Below are 24,950 nucleotides of genomic sequence, written 5' to 3' on the forward strand. Positions count from 1 at the left end.
TGAGAATACATTGTGGATTTGAATTTAGAACTCCATGGCTTACTGTCTTTTTAGTTGAAAAAATATGGTTCCCACACCAAATAGCTGACGTGACCGTGTTAGATCTGTGGCCTGCTGCTCAGGAACCACAGGCAGTGGGTGTTTCTTCCATTCCCATTTCTCCATTGTTTTCACTTTCCCCCATTTCTAAATCCTGTGTTTAAATATGCTAGTACATTAAAATTTGATGGGATATATTCAAGTCTTGTTTATAGCCGCTTATTGTGGTTTTCATCTTATGCTGGTTCGCCATGTCCAAATGCATTTGCAAACAAAACAGGGCAGAGGAAGCTTATAATAGCGATTTCTCTCAGCAGTCGGTATCCAGGAGGTACTCTTGGCTTTTGGGGTGGGGTGTTGAGGTGGAGAGGTGCTCTCCTCAATCTTCTCTGGCTTCCTAACCCTCTTTCTTTCGGGGGACGAAGAGGAGCTGGGCTCGAGGGCACTGGATCTGTGGTCATGGGAGAGTGTTGGCGCTCCTCAGACTGGACTGGGATATTTGCTGTGGAAGTATAATCATGGTAGTCTTTTTATTTCGTTTGTGGAAAAACATGATGATGGCATTTTCCAATTGTAAATTTTTCTACCATATTATTTTTTAAATAACAGTTTTACTGAGATATGTCACATTTTATAAAATTCACCCATTAGCGTGTACAATTTATTGGGTTTTATTGTATTAGTAGAGTTGTACAACCATCACCACTGTCCAATTTTAGAAAATTTTCATCACCCCCAAAAGAAACCCCATAGCAATTAGCAGTCTCTCCCCATGGCAACCACTAATCTTTCTGTCTCTGGATGTGCCTATTCTGGACGTTTCATGTAAGTGGTGTTTTATACCACGTGGTATTTTGTGACTGGCTTCTTTCACTTAGTGTAATGCTTTTGAGATTCCTCCATGTCATAGCATGTGACAGTCTCATATTCTTTTCTTGTAATGTATTTTTTTGTTTTTGCAATTATGGAGCAAAGAAAATGATCATTCTCTCCTCAACAAAATTATGAGCTGTCAGAGTTTGAAAAAGTATCATGCTTTAATGATGCAAGAATAAGGAGAACCAGAAGTAGCCATTTATTAGGGAGATATTTGAAATCTGGAATCAGTATTTACAAGATAGATAAGTTCCATGTACATGGATATTTCATTCAAAGAATACTGCCCATTTCAGGTATGTATACTGTCAAAACCAGCAACATGTGGAATTAAAATTTGAGTTTTGTGTGTTTCAATTCTTATTGAAATATTTAACGTAGCTTTTCATCTTTTATGCTTTCTAAAGTAAGCATAACATGACTTGAAAACATGAAAAAATAAAAAGAATTGCTTAGACACAGATGGTAAATGGTGAGAACTGTTTATCCTAATAAACTGAGGGTTTAATCAACTACTAAACGGGAATAGCCTTGATCCAGTTTTTATTGGAACAGAATATGTTAAAGCCACATCAGAACAATATTAATGTTTCTAGCATTTTGAAACAGGACACCACACATATTGCTACTTAAAACTAAATTCTGCCAATAAGAAAGGAGCATTCTGCTGAGTTGGCAGTAACATGCCTCCACTTAAGATCATTTCGCAAAGCCTTGTCCCAGCCCTGGATTCACGCAGTGGACTAGATTCAGAGTCCCGGTTCTTCTGTATTCCCTGCCCATCGGCCCTGTAGGGCGTTGACTTCGGTTTCACTCTCTGCTTTGCCTTTCTGTTTGATTTCTGCTCCGGGAAGAGGTTACTTCAGTTCTGAGCTTCTCTCATCTCATGGGTTTTCTACTTGATAGTTTGTCATGTGTTTGAAGGTGAAGGGATGTAGTTAAGGAGGAAATTCTGGAGCCATGTTGGCTACAGAATATTATGATGTAAGTGAAAACATGAAAAACTAATTTAAAGAATATCTTCCTTTGATTACGTAAACTTGAGCTAAGCTACACACCAAATAGTAATTTACCAAAAACAGTCAATATCTGTTGGATAAATTGTTTATAGATTTTCATATCTTTTCTGTACAGTAAAATGTAGAGAAAAAGTCATCGTTGATATTATCAGCTTTGTAAAGAGGAGAAAGGGAGGAGAAAACTGATTTGATGGTGGTAGGTAGGGTATGTCTTGGTACAGAGGCTAAAGAAAAACTGTGAAAATGTCCTATGTTATTCAAGGTAATTTTGAGCCACTGAGAGAACTTCCATCTAGGACAGTCTAGCAGATATTTTTTGTTATTTTTTTTCCCACTTAATTATATAGAGGGAGTGAGTTTATTTTCTTCTGAGTAGGCATTATCATCAGCCTGCTTCTCACCACTATGGAAGAATCCTTAAATAAGCATTTAAGTCTCCAGACTCTTCTTCTTTTAAATAGGCTGAACTATCCGCGTGAGTGAGCTACTGACCCGTCCGGGAACGGTCGTTCCAGGAGTAATCAGCAGCTGCTGGGCTGTCCTCGCAGGGTCCCGAGTTGGACTCCTCTTCCCTTTCCCCAGTAAAACCCGGGTGGCCGCATGTCACTCTCGGTAGCACTTCAAATTGCTGTGGGGATTTCCCCCCTTTTTTTCAAGATGTTCTCTGTTTTAAAGAGAAAATTAAGAGAATTTTTAAAAACTTGTGTAATTATATCGTGAATGTATGTCTATCTGAAAGTGACATTTTGTGACTTCATAGAAGTTTCAGAAGTTTTAAAAAATTTCTTAACCTTTTTATTGGAGTATAACGTAGGTCTTAAGTGAATTTTTACAGATTTGTACACTTGTGCAACCAGTGCGTAGATCACTATCAGAACATTCCCGGCACCTCTGCACTGTCCCAGAGTTAATCGCTATTCAGATTTCTGTCGGTGTCGGTGGGTTTTGTCTGCTTTTGAATTTTGCGTAAATGAATCATACAGCCATACTCTTTCTGTGTCTGGTTTCTCTTATCATTATGCCTGTGAGACTCATTCGTGCTATTGTGTGTTCTTTCCTTATTGCTAAGTATTATTCTATTGTCTACACGTACCCTACTTAATTTTCTATTCTACTGGTGGTCAACATGAGTGGTTTTTGGCTTAGGACTTTGATGAATAAAGCTGCTGTGAACATTCTCGTACATGCCTCTTGGTGAACGTACACCCACAGTTGATTGGGTACATATGCAAGTCTGGAAATGCTGGGTCACGGGTACGTGTTTTCTAGAGAGTTTCCCAAAGTGATTCTACCAATTTATACTCTCTTCAGCATTTATGATAGTTATAGTTGCATTGTTCACCAAGACCTCATATTTTTACTTAAAAAAAGAATCTGAGGAGTACAGAAACTAGTATTTTTGTTACTTGGTGCTAATTAAGTGTATAGAATGTCCTGGCAATTCTTTCACCCAAGACAGTTTGCTCTCTTCTTACTGTTTTATCTAGTTTAAAAAAAGAAAGAAGTGAGTAGTTAAAATAAGAATTATTATCTTATAGAAAGCAATAACAAGATGATAGGAACTTAATTTTGTTAGTTAAATAACTATACTAAGATGCCCTCAAGCTTAAAAGAAAAAGGAGCTAGCCGAAGTTGTAATAGCTTTTTACTACTTGCTCATTGTTAAAGTAACTGTGCTGATAAAGAGTATATAAGTTGTGGCAGAAAACCATATTTTAGGTTCTTTTACAGGCATGTAGTAAACTGGACACATTTTTTTCTTCCTGCAATTCTAAAATGTTTTTGCAATCATTTAAAGCTTTATTGCAAGCGAGGCAATAAAAAGGGAAGAAATCCAATTACTTTATGTGCAAAGCTTTCATTTCCTCTTTAATGAAAGAAAGACACTTGTTCAGTAAGCATGCAAGCTTTACAGTCCCTCACAGCAAATTAGAAATTTCCTTAAGTGGAAAATGAGAAAAGTATTTCCTCAATAAATGCTTTGATAAAGATAGTTTTACCAAGTTAAAACCAGTGTGTGAGAATGTTGCAGCCAAGGTGGAAGGGCCAGCAGTTGGATTTGATAGGTCATTGAAGGCAGTAAAAATGGTAAGTGCTTTCTTGGTGCTTAACGTATGCAGGCATTGTACCCTCTCTGTCTGTGTGTGATTTCATAGTCCTCACAGGACTCCACGAGGGTGATACTGCTTTTCTCCTCGTTTACTGATGAGAACCTTGGTAGTTATTCCAAGGTCACACACTGTTGAGTAGTGAAGCTGAGATATGAATCTGCACCTTCTGCCTTCAGAGGATGTTCTCTTCCCCAATGTGCTATATGGTCTCTCAGTATGTCACTATTATGGGCAAAAGTGGAGAAAGAAAGAACGGTCAAGGGATTCACTAAGTTTCTACTAAGTGCCATGCATTGTGCTAATAATAGCATTTTATGTGTGCTAATTAATTCGCACAGTAACCCTAGATAGTTTTAATACAGTCATCAGACAAAGGAGAAACGAAAGAGTCAGAGAGAGAAATTTACCCAGGGTTACACATCTCATAATTGACAGAGAAATCTTTTCAGAAGGAGGCCACTGATAGGAAGCTCATTGAATATCCGCTATGGGTTAACTTAAACAGCTGCTGATACTCATTAGGAAGTAGCCAGCTTATATCTTTAGCATAAATTTTCTAATACATGTGTTCCTGGAGGGATTTAACACACCATCTCTGCTAAATAACGGCAACATGGTGTAGTAAAAAGAATGTGGACTTTGGAGTCAGAAGGACCTAAGTGTTTGTGATTAAAGTTTAACTTTAAAATGGTAATTCAAAGTCATAGTTTATAAGCCTTTTTGGATGGACCACTCATCTGTCTAATCCTGAAGATGCACCCCAATTATTCATTAGATGTGTAACGAGTGCCTGATACGTGACAGAGTGACAGACACTGTAATAGGCTTCTGGAAGACAGCAGTGAACAAATCAGATGAAAACCCGTGCCCTTTAGAGTCTAATCAAGTGGATTTAGTTGTGATTTGCTCCCGGGAGACTGTGATCTCGATATTGTCTCCTTGCTCTCCTTCCAGCAGCCTGACGGGATAAGGGCCCATCTAGCTGCTAGAGAGTTCATTTCCAAGAGCGTCCAGGAGCTAAGGTGTTTAGGTCCCCTCTGCGCTAGTTTTCTCCGAGACCACCAATCGTCTTGATCTTTGCCCAGGTGTTATAAGTTCAGTATGCGTTTATTGACCACTGTTATGTGATGGGTCCTATTCCAGCACTGGGGGTGCAAAGAAGGCATCAGAAAAAAATATGCATCCTCCAGGAGCTTATCGTCTGGGACAAAGATGAGGAGCCAAGGGAAAGGAGGAAGAAACCTGTTGTCTCCTACCTGTGATCACTCCCCAACCCGCTTTTTTCTTCCATGAAAACTACCTCCGAGCAGGGGGTGTCAGGCTTGGTTGTGTGTGTCCCTTAACCTCAGTCGTTCCCTCTTCCTGGCCTGTGGTTGTCCCTCAAGTATTCCTTGAAGGGAGGGACGGAAGGAAGGTATATTTCCAGATTATGTATATCTTGTTTTCTGGTTCATTTGGTTTAATTTTAGTTGATCTTTCAGTGATATTTTCATACCATCCCTCTTTTATGATGTTTTGACACGTGTACAATCATTGTATGTAGGAAGTCCTTATGGAAAAGTCCAGTCACTGCAGTTGAGTCATAATACGAAAAGATTTCGAGTGGCTAGTGCTGTTGCTCTAATTACATGCAGTGCCACTGTCAAAGGAGGGTTTGATAGAGATAAGCCAGTTAACAATTGAAGGAGAGAAAATTGCCTCCAGATGGACTGACTTAAATAGTCCTCCTGAGTGAACGCATTGCAGTCTCCTTCTGCTCACTTGTGCGGCCCCCCTGCTCTCCCTCAGTGGGACTCCCGTCTGGCAAGCACTGGTTCAGCCCAGTATTGTCCTATTCCGAGCCCTCAGTTGAGCGGAAACTCTCTGCTGACTGGTCTCACTTTCAGTTCGTAGCTGCAGCCTCACATGGGCGTGAATGCTGCCTGGCAGTCCTATTACACTTTCCTAGTATGTTGCTTTCTGGTTTTCCAAAGAGTTGTTTCCTGCTTTCTCTTCTCTTTATAAACATTCACACACCCCATTTCAGTAATGTTTTTGCTTCATATTTGACTGAGAAAATAGCAGTCATACAGGAACGCCCTCGTTTCCCCCACCAGTCATTCAGTTGCGTCTGTGCCCCATGTTTCCTCCTGATGAAATGGGCAGGTCCTGCCCCTTTCAGAGACCATCTGCTCCAAGTGGGCTCTGGGTGTCTACCTAACAGCTTCAGTCATTTTTTGTCTCCTGCCCTGCTTCCTCAGTTTTCTCCTTTCTTCTGCATCGTATTATTTCCAATTGTTATTGTCTCTGGCTACCAGTCTTTTTGAAAGAGTCATCTCTGGTCATTGCACTTTCTTACTCAAGCTTTCCTCCTCCTCGCATTCTATTGCAGTTTCTTTTTGCAGCTTTCTCCTGACACTCCTCAAATCAGGGTCACCAGTTATCTCTATGTTCCCAAATCCAGCGGCTTTTTCTGATTTTATCCTTCTTCTCATCAGTGTCTTAGACAGATGGCCACTCTTTCTAACTAAAGCACTTTCTCGTCTTGGTTTCCATGAACCCCATTCTGGTTTGATTCTCACATTGTTGCCTGTTCCTCATAAGAATCCAACAAAGGCACCATCTCCTCTGCCAGATCCCAAAATGTTGTAGGATCCCAGTTCAGTGCTGGGCTCCCTTCCTTTGTTCTCTGCCTGAATGCCTCAACCACTGCCACAACTTTAACTCTCAAGGACATGCAGATAGCTCCCAAATCTGTCTCTCTAGTCTTGGCCCAGCCTCAGAACCTCAGAACAGACAAGTGTGTTCAGCGGGCTTCTTGTCATCTCCACGTGGCAGAGATCTTAGATTGAACATGACCAAGACAGAATTCTTGGTCCTTCCCATTCTGCTGTCTACCCCGGATCTCAAGAAACCGTATCAGTAGTCAGTACACGGAATTGCTTAAGACAGCAGTCTGAGTTGACCTGGTTTTTGCTTTCTTTCACCAGCTCTGAGATGTCACTTCTGTCAGCAAATCCTGGCAGTTACACCTCTTGCCATGTTCACTGCTAACGCCCTGGGTCAAGCTACCATTATCTCTTTCCTGGATCGGATCTCTGTTATACCCTCTAAATGTTTTCCCTTTTTTTCAGATTTATCTTTTTAAAGGTAAATCAGATCATGTTACTTGCTTGGCTGACACCTTCCAGTGATTTCCCACCACACTCAGAATGACATTTAGCTCCTTAGACCTTGTCCTGTAAAGCCTTATATAGTGAAGCCTTACGCCCCTGCCTGTGTCTCCGACTTCACCTCCTTCCACTCTCTCCCTTATTTTCTGCTCCAGCCATCCCGTTTTTGTGTTCCCAAAACAAATCAGACCCATTGTGACCTCAAGACCTTTGCACTGTTGTCCCTACCTAAGGTGCCTTTCCCGATCTTCTCGTGGGTGCTTTCTTCTTGATGTTCAGATTTCACTATAAGCAGTACCTTAGAGAGAGGCCTACCTGGAACCCCTAATTCAAAGTAGCCCCCGTCATGCTTGATTACCTGTGGCACTTGACACTGTCTACTGTTTTATTTGTGGTCATTTGTTTTATTGTCCCTGTTTCCTCTCTGCACCTCTTCCCCACCTCCCCAGAATGCCACCTGTGGAATGTCAGTGCCTAGAACGGTGCTGAGCATATAGAGGCTTAATTATGGAATAAATGACTATCAATGGAATAGGCAGTCCTTGTGGAAAATGATGGTCGGCAATGATCCTCTTTATGACTGTGCTGTTGGAGAAGTTGAACGTGAAGACTGACGCAGTTTAGAGGAGTGAAGGGGACCGAAAGGGACTTGTTCTTACAACCAAGAGAGAAGGTTAGTTCTTGTCCGATGACTGTGTGCTGCAATGCAGACAGCTCACCTCAGGTCACTTACCGTATAGACTGAGTGCTGAGTGAACAAGGCCCAGAGCAGTTGAATCAGCCTTCGGAGGGCTGACACAGGTCACACAGCAGCTGATCCTGCAGTGGAATGTCTAAACAGCTTGTTTATCCCTGCAACCGATACTTTTAATAACCTACCTTAGGGAAATTTTTAAAAATAAGGAAGAGATAAAGCCACCTTTATAATACTGGAAAGTATTTCCCCAAAACATAGAAACTATTTTTAAAAGGTAACATCTGTCGCTATTATAGCAGAAAAGTCCTGCTGGATGAATTATTAAGAAATCTCTGCAGTTCTACAAGGATTAGTTAATACAGTGCTGATAGCTAAACTGAGTTATATCTTTTAATGATATATCTTGGACTATCTATACGGGCTTTGCCATTTCAAAGGGTATTTTCCTGCACTAAAGATTCTGGTGCAGTAGCTGATGGGCCATGTATGTGCCAGCCCTTGGTGAGGCCCAGCAGCACCCATATGCAAACAGGCTTTTCTGTAGAAGGGAGATCTTTAGGGCCACATTAGACTTCACTTGCATACTTCTGGTGTCTTAGAGCTGGTGAGGATGCAAGCTGTCTAGTCCAACCCCTTATTCTTCAAGTGAAGAGACGGGAGCTGAGTGTGTTGCACAGTGTGCAAGTGATGCCACGACTCAGGTCCTGCAGCTCCTGACCTGAATCTGCAAGTGACAGCTTGTTCTTGTGGTTGTCTAGCCAGCAGTGATGACTCACGGCAGCAGTGAGCATGCCTGCCCAGTGATGGATGCAGTCTTCTTTATCAGTTGACTATTTGTGCGTACCCAAACCCTGCAGGAAATCCTTTCAGCTTTCATTTTTGTGTCTGACTTTGGAACTTGAACAGTAGTTTTTCATACACAGTAATCTGTTCATTGGTTGCTGGTAAAATATTGGATAATTTGTAAAATGTGTTCAGTTGTCTTGAAAGCTTTTCCTCATGCTTCTCCCTATCTAGCATCACTAGGCTGAGGGCCCATATTTCTCTGGCAGAACCAGGAGATAGGAGCTTGGAGATATCCACCTTTTGCCTAGTTTGAAAAGAAGACGATAAAGCTGGAAGTAAAGCCCTGAGAGATAGCATTGTATTATTCTAAAGTAGCCGCAACCAAGTGCTAAAGAGAGAATGTCTGTTGTTGAGGAGGGAAGGAGAGCAGGTTGGGTTGGAAGCTGATGGAGCGGAGAGGAAGGAGGGTCGCAGGGGGGTGTTTGTGGTGGGGCGGTAGGGTGGCAGGACCTGTGGCAGCAGAGCAGCACTGTGGCGCAGTGCTGTGTCTGGAAGAGCACAGTATCCAAGCCCTCGTATGGCAGTGTGTCTCTGGATGAGTATCATTAACTAATAAAAATAAAACAGAAAAACATGGCTTTACTGCACGCAAACCCCATAAATGGAAGTTGTTGTTGTGGTTGTGTTGGTTGTGGTAACTAAGTTATATCTTTGGATGGATTTCTTACCAAATTACTAGAATTCTTTTAACATGAATTTAGAGATAGTAAGTATCAAATAATGTTATCTCACTAGTAACTATATAAAATCACATTCTGAAATAAAGTAGCTATAAAGTACTCTGTCCTTCAGTAACAGTGATTTTATTATTAGATATTTTACTTTATTGAAACCAAGAACTTTAATTAGAGAAACATCCTCTTGTGTTTGAGGATGAGTGAGTGGTTTCTGACACTGTAAACTTCCGTTTCCACTATAGACTTTTAACACATCATCTTAATGCATCTTAAACAGTGAAAAGGTGAAGTTCTTTACTAGGTTTCTTGTGACCTAGTAATAAGTTGCTCTGATTTCCAGAGTTCACAGCCTGGCTATAAAGGAAATTTTTTTTTTTTTTTTTTTTTTTTTGAGGAAGATTAGCCCTGAGCTAACTACTGCCAAATCCTCCTCTTTTTGCTGAGGAAGACTGGCCCTGAGCTAACGTCCATGCCCATCTTCCTCTGCTTTACACGTGGGACGCCTACCACAGCATGGCATGCCAAGTGGTGCCATGTCCGCACCCAGGATCCGAACCGGTAAACCCCGGGCCACTGAGAAGCGGAACGTGCACACTTAAGTGCTGTGCCACCGGGCCAGCCCCTATAAAGGAAATCTTGAAACAGTGTAAGGGTCTGATAAAGCAGGCAGACATTATGCAGTTCTGCTGAAATATGTTTGGTAATGGTGTGTTCCGGTCACAGTACCTGCGATGTGATGATGCATAAGCTAGCAGCGTCTGAGATAGCAGTAAAGACAGAGAGAAGGAAGGGTTAGGTTATAATAATAACGGTAAAGTCTCAAATGTTTATAATGTGTTTGATTTTTAAGGTTTAACAAGCACTGTTGTAGTATTTACCTTACTTTGCCTTCACTTATTCCTTCTCTGGTGTCTTCCTTTTTGTGTAGTTCTGAATTTCTGACCTTATCATTTTCCTTCACTGTGAAAAACTTCTTTTAACATTTCTTTCAAGGCAATTCAGCAGGCACCAAATTCCTTCAATTTTTGTTTGTCAGAGAAAGTCTTTGTTTCTCCTTCACTTTGGAAGGCTAGTTTTGCAGGATACAGAATTCTAGGTCTGTGGAGTGTTTTCTTTCAGCACTTTAAATATTTGAAGTACTTGCGTGGTTTCTAAGGAGAAGTTAGATGTAAATCTTATCTTTGTTCCTCTACAGGTAAGTTTTTTTCCCTCCAGCTTCTCTGTCTGATTTTCTGTAGTTTAAAGATGATATGCCTGGTGTAGCTTTTGTATGGCTTTTAACCTGCTTGGTGTTCTCTGAGCTTCCTGGAGCTAGTTTGGTGTCTGACATTAATTTGGGGAAATTCTGTCATTATGGCTTCAAATATTTCTTCTGTTCCTTTTTCTCTGTCATACGTGTATTGGTATTCCCATCACATGTATGTTGCACCTTTTAGAGTTGTCCCACTTGGATGTTCTGTTTCTGTTTTTTCCACTCTTTTTTCTCTTTGTCTTTCCATTTTATTTCTATTGACATATCCTTAACCTCAGAGGTTCTCTCCTCAGCCCTGTCCAGTCTGCTAATGAGCCCGTCGTTGGCATTCTTCATTTCTGTTACAGTGTTTTTGATCTGTTGCATTTTTTCATTCGTTCTTGGAATTTCATTTTTCTGCTTACATCACCACATCTGTTCTTGCCTGTTGTCTACTTTTTCCAGTAGAACTCTTAGCATATAAATTGTAGCTGTTTTAAATTCACAGTCTGATCATTCCAGCGTCACTGCTCTATCTGAGTCTGGTTCAGATGCTTGGTCTGTCTCTTCAAACTGTTTTCTGCCTTTTATTATGCCTTGTAATTTGTTGTTGAAAGCTGAGCATAATGTAGCAGGTGAAAGGGACTCTGGTAAACGGGCCTTTGGTGATGTGGTGGTGAGGTGTGGGGAGAGGAAGTGTTCTGTGGTCCCATGATCAGGTGTCTGTCTTCTAGGGAGCCTGTGTCCCTGGGCTGTGAACCTCACGAGTGCCTCTGGTTTCTCCCCACCTGACGTGGGGCAGGTTGGCTGGAGGGAGGCTGACGTTGGGGGTTTCCCTGCCCTGGTAGGCTAGGCTCTGATAAAACTCCAGTGGGTTTGGCTCTAGGGAGAGTCTTGAAGGAAGGCTTTGTTAAGAACAGGATGCTCTGGTGTATTTCTAAATGGTTATTTTTCCTTTCCCCCTGCCAAAACCAGGGGGGTTTTGTCCAGTCTTCCCTGTGAGAACCTGGGTAGTGCTTCTCGGAGGCCCCCATGTGACGGAGCCCCCTGGGCCTTTCGACTCAGCCTCGTGCACTTTGAGCCTCCAGGACTTTGTCAGTTACTGGTCAGGTTTTCCTGCCCTGGCGCTGGATTTCTGCTCCAGGAAGTTGTAATTCTCTGTGTCCTCTCTGTCTCTCTGATCTGGGGACTGCAGTTTGCCCTGTGACCTCATTTGTCTGATGGATCTAAGAAGAGTTGTTGATTTTTCAGTTTGTTCAACTTTTTACTTGTTCGGATGGAGTGGTGACTTTCATTTGCTTAGATGCCAGACCAAAAACTGGAAGTCTTGTTATATTTATCTTAATTATTATTTTAGCAGTCATAAGGTCAATATGACAGATATTATTATTCATATTTTACTAATCAAAAACGAAGGCTCAGAGACACGGCCAGCTACATAATTTGCAGGACAAGTGCAAAAGGAAGATTAGAGGCCCCTTGGTCAAAAATCAAGAAAAAAGTACCATTAAAGGCACTAAAATATAAAGCTTTTCTCTTTCTTCTGCAGTCTCTCCACTTGTCAAGGTCTCTCTTTTTTTTTTTTAATAGATTTTTTTATTTTTTTCCTTTTTCTCCTCAAAGCCGCCTGGTACACAGTTGTATATTCTTCGTTGTGGGTCCTTCTAGTTGTGGCATGTGGGATGCTGCCTCAGCGTGGTTTGATGAGCAGTGCCATGTCCGCGCCCAGGATTCGAACCAACGTAACACTGGGCCGCCTGCAGCGGAGCGCGCGAATTTAACTACTCGGCCACGGGGCCAGCCCCGTCAAGGTCTCTTTTATTTGCTATTTAATGTTGTTCTAAGTAGGGAAAAACTGAAAATTTACGTTATTAACTTGAATTTTATCGTTCATGTTTATATCGTACAAAAGCAACGTCTGACTGCAAACGTGAGGATTAGGTTCCTATGTGGAGCCGTCAGAACTCTGCAGCCTGCCTTTCTCAGCTCATGCGTGCGCCTGATTCTATTCTCCCCAGAGCAGTGGGAATGCTGCCCACCACCAGCTCCCCGGCTTTTCTCTCACGTCGCGGTACGCTCACTCTGTCAGCACTCCGCCGCCTGGCCCGGAGCGGGAGGACTGCACAGAAGAGGGGCTGCCGTGGTCCTGTCCTCTTTCCTGCTTTGTCTTCACTGCGAATAGCTGGCTGATGCGGGGAAGTGACGTGAGTGGGACAGCACGGGATAGGAACTTTCGGTCTTTCTTCTTCGAGCACCGTTGCCGCCTTCTGCTGTTGAAGTGAGCTCTAGGTGGGACAGAACCTGGCCTTCCAAGGCTGTCAGTACCCCGCCCACCCTGTGCTCACGTGGTCCTCACGGATCATCCTGCGCACATCTGCCAGCGGGCAGCAGGGAGTGTGGAGGACACGTGTTCTGTGTATCTCCCATGCTTCAGCTTATGTTCCATTGTCCCGTTGGATTGACAAAATCAGCTTCAAAGGTAAAATCATTAAGAATTTCAAGAAGCCACAGCAGAGCATGAAACCTGTGGGGCTCTCTGGGCCTGCACAGGTACAAGCCCATGAAACCGACTCTGCTCAGAGATACTGAGTGACTTGTTCACAGTCACACAGCTGGGACATGTCCAAGCTGGGCTTAAAACTGGTGTTTGGGGGCCAGCCTGGAAGTGCAGCACTTGAGTTTGCACATTCCACTTCAGCAGCCCAGGGTTCGCCAGTTCGAATCCTGGATGCGCATCTACGCACCACTTGTCAAGCCATGCTGTGGCAGGGGTCCCACATAAGGTAGAGGAAGACAGGCACGTTGTTAGCTCAGGGCCAGTCTTCCTCAGCAAAAGAGGAGGATTGGTGGCAGATGTTAGCTCAGGGGCTAATCCTTCTCAAAAAGACACAGAACACAACTGGTGTTTGGCTGTTTTCTGTCTTTCTTCATGATTTTCTGTTAAGTAAGTGGTAATTATCAAAGCGACTGTCTTTTTCCTTATCTGTAGCCCTCCAGACTGCTGTGCGAAGCAAAAGCAGCAGCAGTGAGTGAGTGTAAAGGCGCGGACGGCCGGAGCCCAGGCCTGGGATCTGCTGGTCTTTTTCAGTCTCGCTGACTCGCTGCTGGGAGGCTGGCTGGGACTTGCAGGCAGTCTCAGTCTCCCAGAACTTGGCAAGATCACTCTGCCCTTAGGGAGCTGACCATTGCTGGGAGGAGACGAGCCGTCTGGGCTGAAGTCCAGCAGTACTGTAGCGATTCCTGTCTCCAGGCAAAGGCTCTCACTGTACCTGGGATGCGTATTTCAAACTGAGTGCTTCTAAGGGGGAAAGCAGGCACTATTGACAGTTCAGTTTGAACAACAGGCATTAACTGGAGTTGTCCTGAGCAAACCAGGACATGTGGTCACCCATCTCACAATGCAACATCCAGACACATGCTGAGCCTAAGCACGCTACTCCTGGGAGCTTCCAGAGAACTTATTATTATTTTTGTTTAAACTACATCATTGCACTGATACACAGTGAACCAGAGTTATGTTTGTGTGTTTGCTCGACTGGAATATAAGCTTCTAAAGATTAGGAGCCACGTCGTACTCATTTTTGTATCCCTAGTGCTTACAGGTCCTGGCACATGACTTTTTATGAAAGGTGCCACCACCAGCTGCCATTTAGGAAGCACCTTTGATGTGCTAGCCACTGGGAAAAGGACTCTCTCTGTGTTATTTTACCTAATCCTTTTTTATTTTACTTTTTTAATTTTTAATTTTTTTATTTTAAAGAAACTTAACCAAAGTAGGCATTCGATATTTGTGTTGAATAATGAGAAACTTTGCAGACCCAATGTATATGGCACCATAGGTCATTCTTTGAGAAAATGTACAAACTGAGATGGGAACCAGAAGATTAGAGACGAGCGCATGTCCAGATTTTTGGAAGGAAAAGTGGATTATGAATGCCCGTATCCTTGAGCTTGGCATAAATTCTATGAAAAATTCAAATAGCATCTTTTTTAATGGCTTACTTCTTTTTTCAAAGTGTTAACAGCACGCTAGTTGCCCACATGGGTTCACCAAGAACAGTTCCTGTCAGACTAAGCCTATTGGTCAAGATTTTTAGATACCCTTTTGGGCAAGATGTACCCAGGGGGGCCTGATGATGCGATTGTAGGTAGACTGTCAGCTCCACCCAGACAAGTCCGATTAACAGCGTTGATGTCAGGACCAAGGGAGTGCGCTGCCTTCTTCAGGGGTCAGTTCTGGGCTTTGTTCTTTTTGCATTTTTATTGAGTACATCAATGTCAGATTTTCAAGTGACCACGTAATGAAGATTAGTTAAGACTGAGTGACGGAGTGAAATCCTCAGGAAATCTTAAACACAAATACCAACAAATTGGATAAGAGTAAAATTCTGAAATATAGGCACCCAGACCTCAACTGCCCTGAATATATTTGCACCAAAGCCAGTGTCAGGGAACTTTGGGTGGCTGAGGCTCGCTATGGGTGAGTGGCCAAGGGGCTGCTGAGGGCCGCTGCTCCCCGTCCTCGTCCTTCCTTTTGCTTTCTGCATGGCTGTGTGGTGGGGAAGGGGCTGAATGGGCCGATGTTAGGAGTTGCCTGAAGAGGAAACTTTCTCATATTTAGCATTTTCCAAATATGGAATATGCTGTGTCCTCATATCTAGTGATTCCATAATACTGGAAAATTTCCTTACAGAGAGCCTGGCCACGTAAGAGAGACATTAGAGGTATTTTATACATCACATAATGAACTGAGTAAATGTCTTGTAAGGCTCCTTCCTGTTCTGGAATTTATGTAAGCCTTTGAGACTTCTCCATCCCAGTGAAGTATTGTTTGAGATTATAGTGTCTCCAGGCCTTATAGAGAGCCATTTACTGAAAGATGTCCCTATGGTTGGGGACATAAAATGTAGTTTACAATTTTAATTGAACCCTAAAAATACAATTTAAGAAAGAATATTAAATTCAAAAATGGAGTATACTATGTATTAACAGGTTTAATGTGAAAAAGATCTATAAGTACATTATAAAGAGTGGTAAAGAAGAAAAAGGGAAACTTTAATAAGATTTTCAATAAGTGGGACAAAATATGATACTGGGAATAAACAAGAGTTTGTGCAAGATTACCTCCCACATAAAATAGTTTTAAACTAGGCTGTGTATAATTTGGTTGTGAAAGTGCACACTTATAAACACATGTAAGGTAATTATAGCCATCAGTCTCTAGTGGGAATGCAAGACAGTGCGTGCTTTTTATTAATGTACTGATAGCACACAATCAAATGGCTTTGATGGGTGAACAACATGGATGATGCAGTATTTGAATTCTTTTCTACTTTATGCTAGAGTATATGATAAGATGCAACCCAGCACCTTTTGAGCAACTCATCATCCATAAGTTTTTCTAAAGATTTTAGTAAAGGTTAACTCCTACTGTGAAGATTTCAGCAGGTGCCCAGACGAGGAAGTGCTCTGGGAAGTGTGTGTCATTGAGTAACTTGTGAGAAGATGTATCTCGGTTTCAAGCTGTAATGAGGCAGCAGGGTAGTGTTGATCTTCCTGCAGCATTGCTCTGTCACAGCCGCAGCCCCGCCCATGCCTGCACTGGGAGTGATAGATCTTGCTTGCTCAGGACACTCATGTGCACAGTGATATCTTTGTTTTCGCCCCCCTCTTTGAGCCTCAGTGGCCTGTGTAATTACCTGCTCTGGTTGGCTGTTCAGGTCCTTCCACAGTGTGGTCCCAGCGTGTGTTCTCTGATTTACCTTTTTATTACTTCCTTACACTTAGACCTGTAGGTAAGTCAGGGGTGTCCGCCGTCTTCCCTGCTCTCCCACAACAAGCTACCTTCACCACCTCCTGCCTGTCAGATTCCTTCCTGTCCTTCCTGCAGACCTCCGAGGAAGTGTCACCGCTTTGCAAGTCCTCATCGTCCCCTGACCGCCGTCACCTTTGAGCTTGATAGCGTCGTCTCCCTGTCACACGGTCTTTCCATGTTCTACCGTGTGTACTTGCCCTGCCCCTCCTGTCGGATTGTGGTTCCTTTGTGAAGCTAACTGTGATAAGTAGAGATGATTAAGGGAAAGGCATCACAGTGCCGAGGAAGGAGCCCTGTCGTGGGATGAGCTCCGCCAGTACAGACCCTTGGGACAAATCATACCCCTCCAATACCTTTAACTTCAAAATGGGAGAACGGAACGTTTGAGGTTTGTGTCCCTTCTAGTTGTATGATTCTGTGAGTGTTAAAGGAGACCAGTGATAGATCACCTGGTTAAAGCATAACTTGAGGTGTAGTCAGTTTTTAAAGAAAATTTTTAATAACTGCTTGTAGAACTTGAGAGTTGTTTAGCTTCCTTATTCTCATAATAGATATTAATGCTGTTATCTATGTTGATTGGCCAACTAAAGCATAGCGAATGCCATCCTAGAGGCTCGGCTGTTGCCTCTGTTATTTAAAGGGGCAGGAAATGGGAGTAACTGTAGGAGTTGGAAGCTAAGTGGTTTTTGATTTGGTTATATTCTGTGGAGTAGTGTCACCAGTTACAGGAAGATTGGCCAGGGTGCCTTCCACTGATAAAGGTTTTAATAATTTGAATGAAACATCTGTTCAATTTGAATCTAAGGAAATTACATTTTGTAAAATTGCTTTATCTAAGTGGACCTATGTTCTTACTTGTTAGAAAATTCTATTTAATAAATTATAGATTGCCTAATTTTATCCACTCACAGTCGACTGCATTCCTCACTTATTAAAAGGCAAATTCTATATGTGATGTTTTAAGTATCAGGAAAATTTAAAGCAGAATGATTCTCTTCAGACTGCTCGACATGTCTGAGCTGCATGTGAAGTATCACAAGGGTGACAGTTACATGAGGGAAAATGTGCTTCTGAGGGTCTCAGTTTACTGTTACCACATTTTATTCTATCCCTGCCCCGAAATCCTACCCAGATAATAGCATTTTCATTCTAGAGTCTGCTAAAATTTGACTTCAAGAAATTATGTACTTTATATGATAGTTAGATTTCAAATATCTTAAATAATTTTATCTTGTTATTCTTTGCAAGGTGCAACAGAATTGATATGCTATAGAACAAAGGTACCAATTAATAATTTGTATATTAATATTTTTGTTGTTGAAGGTTTTCTATCTTTGTAGCCTGAAAATATTTGATAAATAGGACTTCTTGTGTTATAGGCAAGTCTGGTAGAAATCATATAGGTTCTTGAAGATTTTTTTCATTTTAGAAGGACTTGTGAGAATGGCATAACCTATTACATATCCGTTTGTTAACCAAAGTGTTTAATTGGAATTCATTTTGGGAGTCCACTTATAGTTCTCCTGTAACATTAACCTGGTTATATGTATCAAGCTGTATCTGTATTTGTATTTATATCTCTAAGTTCTTTATGGAAATAAAGAAAGAGAGCAACAAATACATTTTGCTTTAGAAACTAAGTAGACTTCAGAGTGACTGTTGAGACAGGGTTTTTGGGGTAAATGCAGAGTTTTCACGGTAAATGCTTCTGCTCCCTTCTTGAGAGATCTGGGTGATTTAAAGGCTATTGCTTTGCCTTGTTGCTATGGAAATTGTAATGAGGGACACGAGGAAGACTATTCCGAACTTCCTATCTTACTTCTTGAGACTTGATTTTAATAATTTTAAATGTTTCATTTTTGAAATGCTGGGTTATACAATGTGGTAAAGAGATTTCTTATTTATTATTTTGACTGTCTCTTCCAAGTCCACTGTCTGAGACCACCCATAGCCTTCCTCCTCAGTCTTGTCAGCCTTTAGAACGTCGCGGTGTGGGGCGGTCACGGCGGTTGCGGCCGTGGACTGATAATGGCTGGAAGTAGGACCTTTCTGAAAGAGGCTTTGCCTCTCAGTTTATTGGTGGTAGTGTTGGGCTTAAATGTACAGTATAATGGAGTAAAACGCGGTACCTAGAGACTTTTAGTTTGTGTTTTTTAAACGTTGGGTCTGTCTTCGTTTGGAGGATTGTTCAATTTAGAGGATTGTTTTAGAGATGTTTTGAACCCTCATAATGACACTATATAAGCAAAGATTTTTTTTTATCCTCCAAGTCTCTATTTTTAGATACGTTTTTAGATTACTCATCCAAGACTAGGAAAATAAATACTTTCTTCCTGTCATTTTACACAAAGATCTGTAACAATAATTGTAAATATAAATGAGAATTAATTTTCAGTTGTTATTGGAAAGTCACTTAAAGAAATTATATACAAAATTATTATCTTTTTATGGATAGTTAGCTCTGAAAGATTAAGTATTATTCTGACTGTTATTTCGGGACGACTCCTTACCTGTGTAGTTTGGCGCTTTATGTATCTGTCCTTGAATTTTCTCTTAATATGTTTCAAAGTAAAAGTAAATATTGAGGCTAACGTCTTTTGTTTACTTTCGTGAGCAAAGCAGAGTACCGTCTGAGTTCGGTGTTGTGGCTCTCACTGATGCGTGTGAGGTAGAACCTGGGTCACTGTGCAGACGGGAGAGTGAACTCTGCGGTTCTCTCTGCCGCGCGCCAGCGTGCTCGCGATGCTGCTCAGCAGGATTTGAGGAGGAAGGATACTAGACTATGTTTAAAGTAATAACTCTTTTGCCTTGTTGATCTGTGGAACAATGTTTGAGATGCCAACTGTAAGGGTAATCCTTATCTAAATTGTTGAAATCCATCTAGAATAGCTAGCTCTATTTGGAGTACAGTCGTGTGTCACTTAACAAGGGGGGCACATTCTGAGAAATGCCTCGTCAGATGATTTCATCCTTGTGTGAGCATCACAGAGTGCACTTTACAAACCTAGATGGTCTCCATACCACACACCCAGGCTGTGTGGGACTGATCTTATGGGACCACCATTGTAATGCAGTTTGTTGTTGACTGAAGCATCGTTGTGCCGTGCGTGACTGTGGTTGGTAAGGTTTCAGGCATAGGCATTCCTCACTCAGGTGGCTGACACGTCGTAGGAGGCAAGGAGCAGCTTGTCCTTAGAGCAGTCTTTCTCAACCTGTGACTCTGGTCAGAAGTGTGTTGTCCATTATGATCCAGCCTGCGTGTGCTCCCATGTGTCACAAATGTGCAAAACAATTCATGAATACTTAGTTTTACTTTGTGTGGTGCATTCTGTTTTCTGTTTCATTTTCTTTTAAATGCCAAAAAAATTTCTAGTTGTAATCTGTAAAATAGATTTCAAAACCCACTTGTGGGCACACCTGCAGCTGAGGTGGGAGTGCTTCCCAGAGGACATCTGCTTTTTGGATTTGTCTTTTCCACCGTTTTCCAAACAATGAGTGGGTCATTTCATACTCAGCACTGTTTTAAAATGTAGTTCTAATTTGGTGGGAAAGTAGCTCAAACCAGAATGCGAATTTGACTTGTTAAAAAGAAATCATTTTAGCCTGCAGAGGTTCCAGATTCTTAGACTGCAGAAGGTGAATAGGAAGCAGTCCCTCACAGGTCTGGTTTCTCTTCCTGGCCTCTTTCCATGGAAGAAGATTCAGTGAGATACTACACCAAAGAAAGAGTTCTCATTTGAGGGACATAAATAAGTTTTAGTTATGCCATCCCTGTTTGGCATATAATATCTGAGCCTCAGTTAATTTGCAGAATGAATGAGTTTGGCCAAATTATCTGAAGTTATTTTCAACTTTAAGGCTTTCTGCTTTTAAATTAAATCAGTGATTAGATCTTTAAGTGCCCACTAAGCATAAGACACACAGTATTACAGCAGGGGTGTGACCAGTGAAGGCTGGCCCCCAGAAGCTGCCAGGATCCTGCAGGAGTATTTGAACTGTATGTGCTCGTGGCCACTTCATCCTCAGATTCTGTTGCAGATTTAAGTATTTATGGTAACACAGGTTGTCAAGTTAAAAAAAAAAAAAGGAAGGAAATTCCAGCAGTTTAACTGTTCAGTTGAAAAGAATTGCTTACTTTGCTGCTCTCAACTATGCTTTCTTTGAAACAATTTTGCTAAGAAGGTAAGTGTTAGTTATGTTGGAGTTTGAAAAGTGGAAGAGAATGTGAAATGGGTTACGTTAAACTTCTGAGAAGTGTGTATAATTACAGACGGATGATTCTGTGTTTGAGAAGGTCGTTAAAGCATTGATGCGTGGGTGGTGAGCTACTCGGCTGAAAAATAATCCTGAAGAGACAGTAGTGGCTAAATACAAGTAAGGGTAGATGTGTGTTCTTAGAAATTATTCATCTGTCGAGCTGACAAAAAACTCGTGCAACAACTGAGGGAGTTGTCTGTAGCTTAGAAGCAGTGGTCTTGGAGGAATGGTTTGAGGAATGAATGAATGTTTTCTTTTCTTGGTGTAAGAAAGGTAGGCTTTGTATTCAATGGAATATCATTCAGCCATAAAAAAGAATGAAGTCTTGCTATTTGTGACAGTGTGGATGGACCTTGAGGGTATTATGCTAAGTGAAATAAGTCAGACAGAGAAAGACAAATACTATATGATCTCACTTATGTGTAGAATCTAAAAAAACCCAACAAAACAAAACAAAAAAACCCCAAATAAACAAAAAACCCCTGAGCTCGTAGATAGAACAAACAGATTGGTGGTTGCTAGAGGCAAGGGTGGAATTGGGCGAAATGGGTGAAGGGAGTTAAAAAGTACAAAATTCCAGCTATAAAATAAATAAGTGCTGGGGGTATAATGTACACATGGTGACTATAGTTACTAATACCGTATTGTATATTTGAAAGTTGCTGAGAGAGTAGATCTTAAAAGTTTTCAGCACAAGAAAGTAAAATTTTGTAACAGTGTATGGTGATGGATGTTAACAGACTTATTGTGGTGCTCATTTCACGGTATCTAAGAGTCTCGCATCACTGTGTTGTTTACCTGAAGCTATTGTAATGCTGTCTGTCAGTTAGACCTCAATGAAAATAGAGAGGTGGGCTTTTGAGTTGAGAATCCTGTAGATACAGGTCTTTCCATGCTGTCCTACACGTTGTTTGTATAATGAGAAAGGGAGTTTGGAATGTGTAACTGTGACTTGGGCTCCGGAGGACTAGGAGAAGAATATTTATAAAATGTTGCTGATCGTGTACATTCAGGAGGGAAACAGATCAGGTGACATTTCATCAGGCTTTTCTTGGTGCAGTGACGTCTCGCTTGTCAGCAGTGTGGCTGGTGGGGGTGGCATTGTGCTCCTGGAGACTCCAAGGCCTGCCCAGCCTGTGCCAGCAGGCGCATGTCAACAGTAGCTAGCAGAGGTGAAGTGCGGTTCCTAAAAAAGTATAATTTCACATAAAGGATTTAAATGGTTAAGAACAATTATATTAAGATGTAAATTTGTATATTCACTCTTTTGGGGTCCTAATATGTAAGGTTTGTCATTTCAAGTTCAGTGATCATGTTTACTTGTTTTTTATATAATAATACATGCTGTAGACTTCCTTACACTATGCCTCCTATGCTTCATCACGCTAACTTTATCAAAAATACACAAAATTAATTGGGGCTTAAAAGCCTTGTCCAGTTTATTTAAGAAAAATTAATCTGATTATTTACTTTAAAGCTGCAGAAGAAAGAAGATCAGCAATTGGAGCCTAAAAAAAGTACCAGCCCTAAAAAAGCTGCAGAGCCCACCGTTGATCTTTTAGGACTTGGTAAGTAATAAAAAATACATGTCACCATTACAGTTAAAAAAAATTGAAACCTTGACTTGAAATGAGTATGGTGGCTTTATCATCAGTTTCCCAAAAGATACCTGTTAACTGAATTTGAAAATGGTATGATTAGTTTGCTGAGTTCCCAGAACAAAGGAAATGTGTAATAAAGGAGCTGGTGTCTGCCAGCACATCTTCACTGAAATATGAGTAATGAGTTCCTTGGGGAAGGAAGAAGTATCAAGTAATCTTCAGAGGCTTGGCGGACTGGACATTGCCACACTGAAATAAAAGGCGGATTCTTTTTGCTTCTCTCTCTTTATTTAGTTTTGTTGCTGGAGGAGGGGGTTCCCTTAACAAAATAATTCTGGGGTAGCCTTATTGGAAAATTTAATTTTGGTTAGCTGCAGCAGCTGCTTCATACCAGCTCTGGTGGCTAGACCTTTCACGTGTCTGCTGGCGCTGGGAAGCGCTTGTTGTAATTTCCCGCTGTGTGTGGTTGCGGGTGGGGCTCTGGGCCGTGGGCCTGGTGCGTGAGCTGGCTTTGTTCAAGGTGAGCTCGCACTGCGCTTGTCTACAAACACGTCGTCTTCCTTCCAAAGTAACTTGATAAATGGTTATTTCTAGTAATGTCTAAGCCTTGGAGCAGTAAGTAATGAAAACTTTTTTAATTTGGAGAAAGATTATCAATTAAAAGAGAAGAATGAAAGAGAGTTGAAGGGTAGGGTTGAACTTCATATATGGTTTTTCTAAACATTGTCCTAGTTCTTATTAAGTAAACTGTTTTCCATTTTAAGAATTATGGATGAATGTTTTATTCATTTCTTAGGAAGCTAGTATATCATGCAAATATACCCCCACAAGGTAAAAGTCTTTTGTGGTGGTGAAAATGAATAGTATATTAGAAATATTAAAAATAACTGAAATTTTGAAAACAGGGCTTCGGTCCAAGGGCTCCAAATATAATTATGTAGAATTCTAGTCATTGTAATTCCTGTATTTTATTTCCTTTGCTGCAAACGAGAAAAGAAAAAGACTTATTACCGAAGTGAGAAACTGTCTTACTGAACCACGTGGGTCTTTCTCCGCACGGCGGCGTCTCTTTTCCAGCCCACGTGCCTGGTGGATACGCTCGGAACTTAGGAGTGTACGAGAGAAACTGGACCTGCCTCTTACCCGAGGCTCGTGCGTCATTATGCAGGTGTCTGTTAGGTGTCTGCTGTGTGTCCAGCACCATTGTAGGCACTAGGGAGCTAGCTGTGAAAGGAAACGGCTACAATACCTGATCTGGGAGCTTTCGTTCTCTCTGGGGAGACGGTGATTAAACAGTTAAGAAAAATGTCTCATGGATGCTATGTGGTAAGTGCTACAGATAAAGAGAACAAAAATGAGTAGTTGTGATTTTAAATAGGGTGGCCAGGGCAGCTCACTGAGTGTCACCGGAGTAGAGACCTGGAGAAGTCGAGGCTCTGGACGAGTGGGGCGGGGGCATCCTGAGGTGAGAGGACAGCAAGTGCAGAGCCCTGGAGGAGTCGGGGCTCTGGACGAGTGGGCGGGGTGTCCTGAGGTGAGGGGACAGCAAGTGCACTGGCTCTGCAGCAGCAGCGTCCTTGCTGTGTGCGAGGACCACAGGTATGACGGGGTGCTGGAGCCGGGTGGTCTGAGGGAGAGCGGTGGCGGGGTGGGGGGTGAGGAGGCAGGTTGTGACAGGACTTCAGTTTCTACGCTGAGTGACCTGGAAACACACTGGCGGGATCTGAGCAAAGAAGTGTGTGATCTGACTTTAGTTTTTGAAGAATTCTTGTAGCTGCTCTGTTAAGATGTGTGGTAGCAGGGCTTACAGTGACAGAGGGGAGAGATGACACTGGCCTGGAGTTGGTGGCGGCGTGGAGCTTGTACGCAGTAATCAAGTTCTGGATGTGCTTTAGACAGAGACCAAGGATGTGCTGACCAGATGAGATGGGAGGATGTTTGCCTTTGAGAGGGGGCCTGTAGGACAAGCACACCTGATGCTTCAGGACAAGAAGAATTGCTGCAGCCCTGTCTTGAGTAGCGGGAGGGCGTGGGGTCTAGTAGACAAATGGAGTGACTGCCTCAGACACTCCGCTGTGGCTGCAGCCGCCCTGCGTAGTGAATGACCCCCAGAGCTCAGCGCTCACGTCGGTAGGCGTTTCTTCCTCTTACTCCCAGGGCCGTGGTCGACTAGGGCCTCTCCGCCAGAGCTTCATTTGACGTTTCCTGCCTTCCAGGCTGTTGCTGGGACCGCTCACCCACAGTTTCACTGTCACGTGTTGTCTCTAGTTTCCAAGCTCCTATAAGTGTTTCCTTGTCTAACGCCCCCTAGTCTCAAAGTCAGTACCACAGCTTTTAGGGTGTGCTGGTGGAACTGGTACCTCTTCTGGTATCGGTTTCTGTGATGGTCAGTGACCTGTTGCCGCCATGCTGCCTAGCAGACAACTCCAGACTCTCCGTGGGTTGCATCGGTTAAGGTTTATTTCTCTCACGTGTGGTCTGCGGGTCTGCTGAGGCCGTTCTCGTTTAGGCAGTGGGAGGTCTCAGGAAACAGTGTCTGTCGGGAGAACCGGGGTTCATTTAGGGCTGGAGGGTGAAGGCAAGCTTGAAGAAGAGGTTAAGGATATATAGGGGATTTGCTGGTGACTGA

General features: G+C 42.3%; 1 protein-coding gene across 5 annotated transcripts in view; it reads left to right on the top strand.

Annotated features, from left to right (window-relative positions):
• SMAP1 (small ArfGAP 1) overlaps nt 1–24,950 on the top strand; it is a 160,269-nt gene that overhangs the window by 113,521 nt on the left and 21,798 nt on the right. For all 5 annotated transcript variants that reach the window (XM_023625154.2, XM_023625152.2, XM_070245776.1 and 2 more), the window contains one exon: nt 22,198–22,288. In XM_023625154.2, coding sequence (XP_023480922.1) covers nt 22,198–22,288 — 91 coding nt within the window. The remainder of the gene's footprint in view (nt 1–22,197; nt 22,289–24,950) is intronic.

This window comes from Equus caballus, chromosome 20 (assembly GCF_041296265.1).
Source record: "Equus caballus isolate H_3958 breed thoroughbred chromosome 20, TB-T2T, whole genome shotgun sequence".
NCBI classification, from domain to species: Eukaryota; Metazoa; Chordata; class Mammalia; order Perissodactyla; family Equidae; genus Equus; species Equus caballus.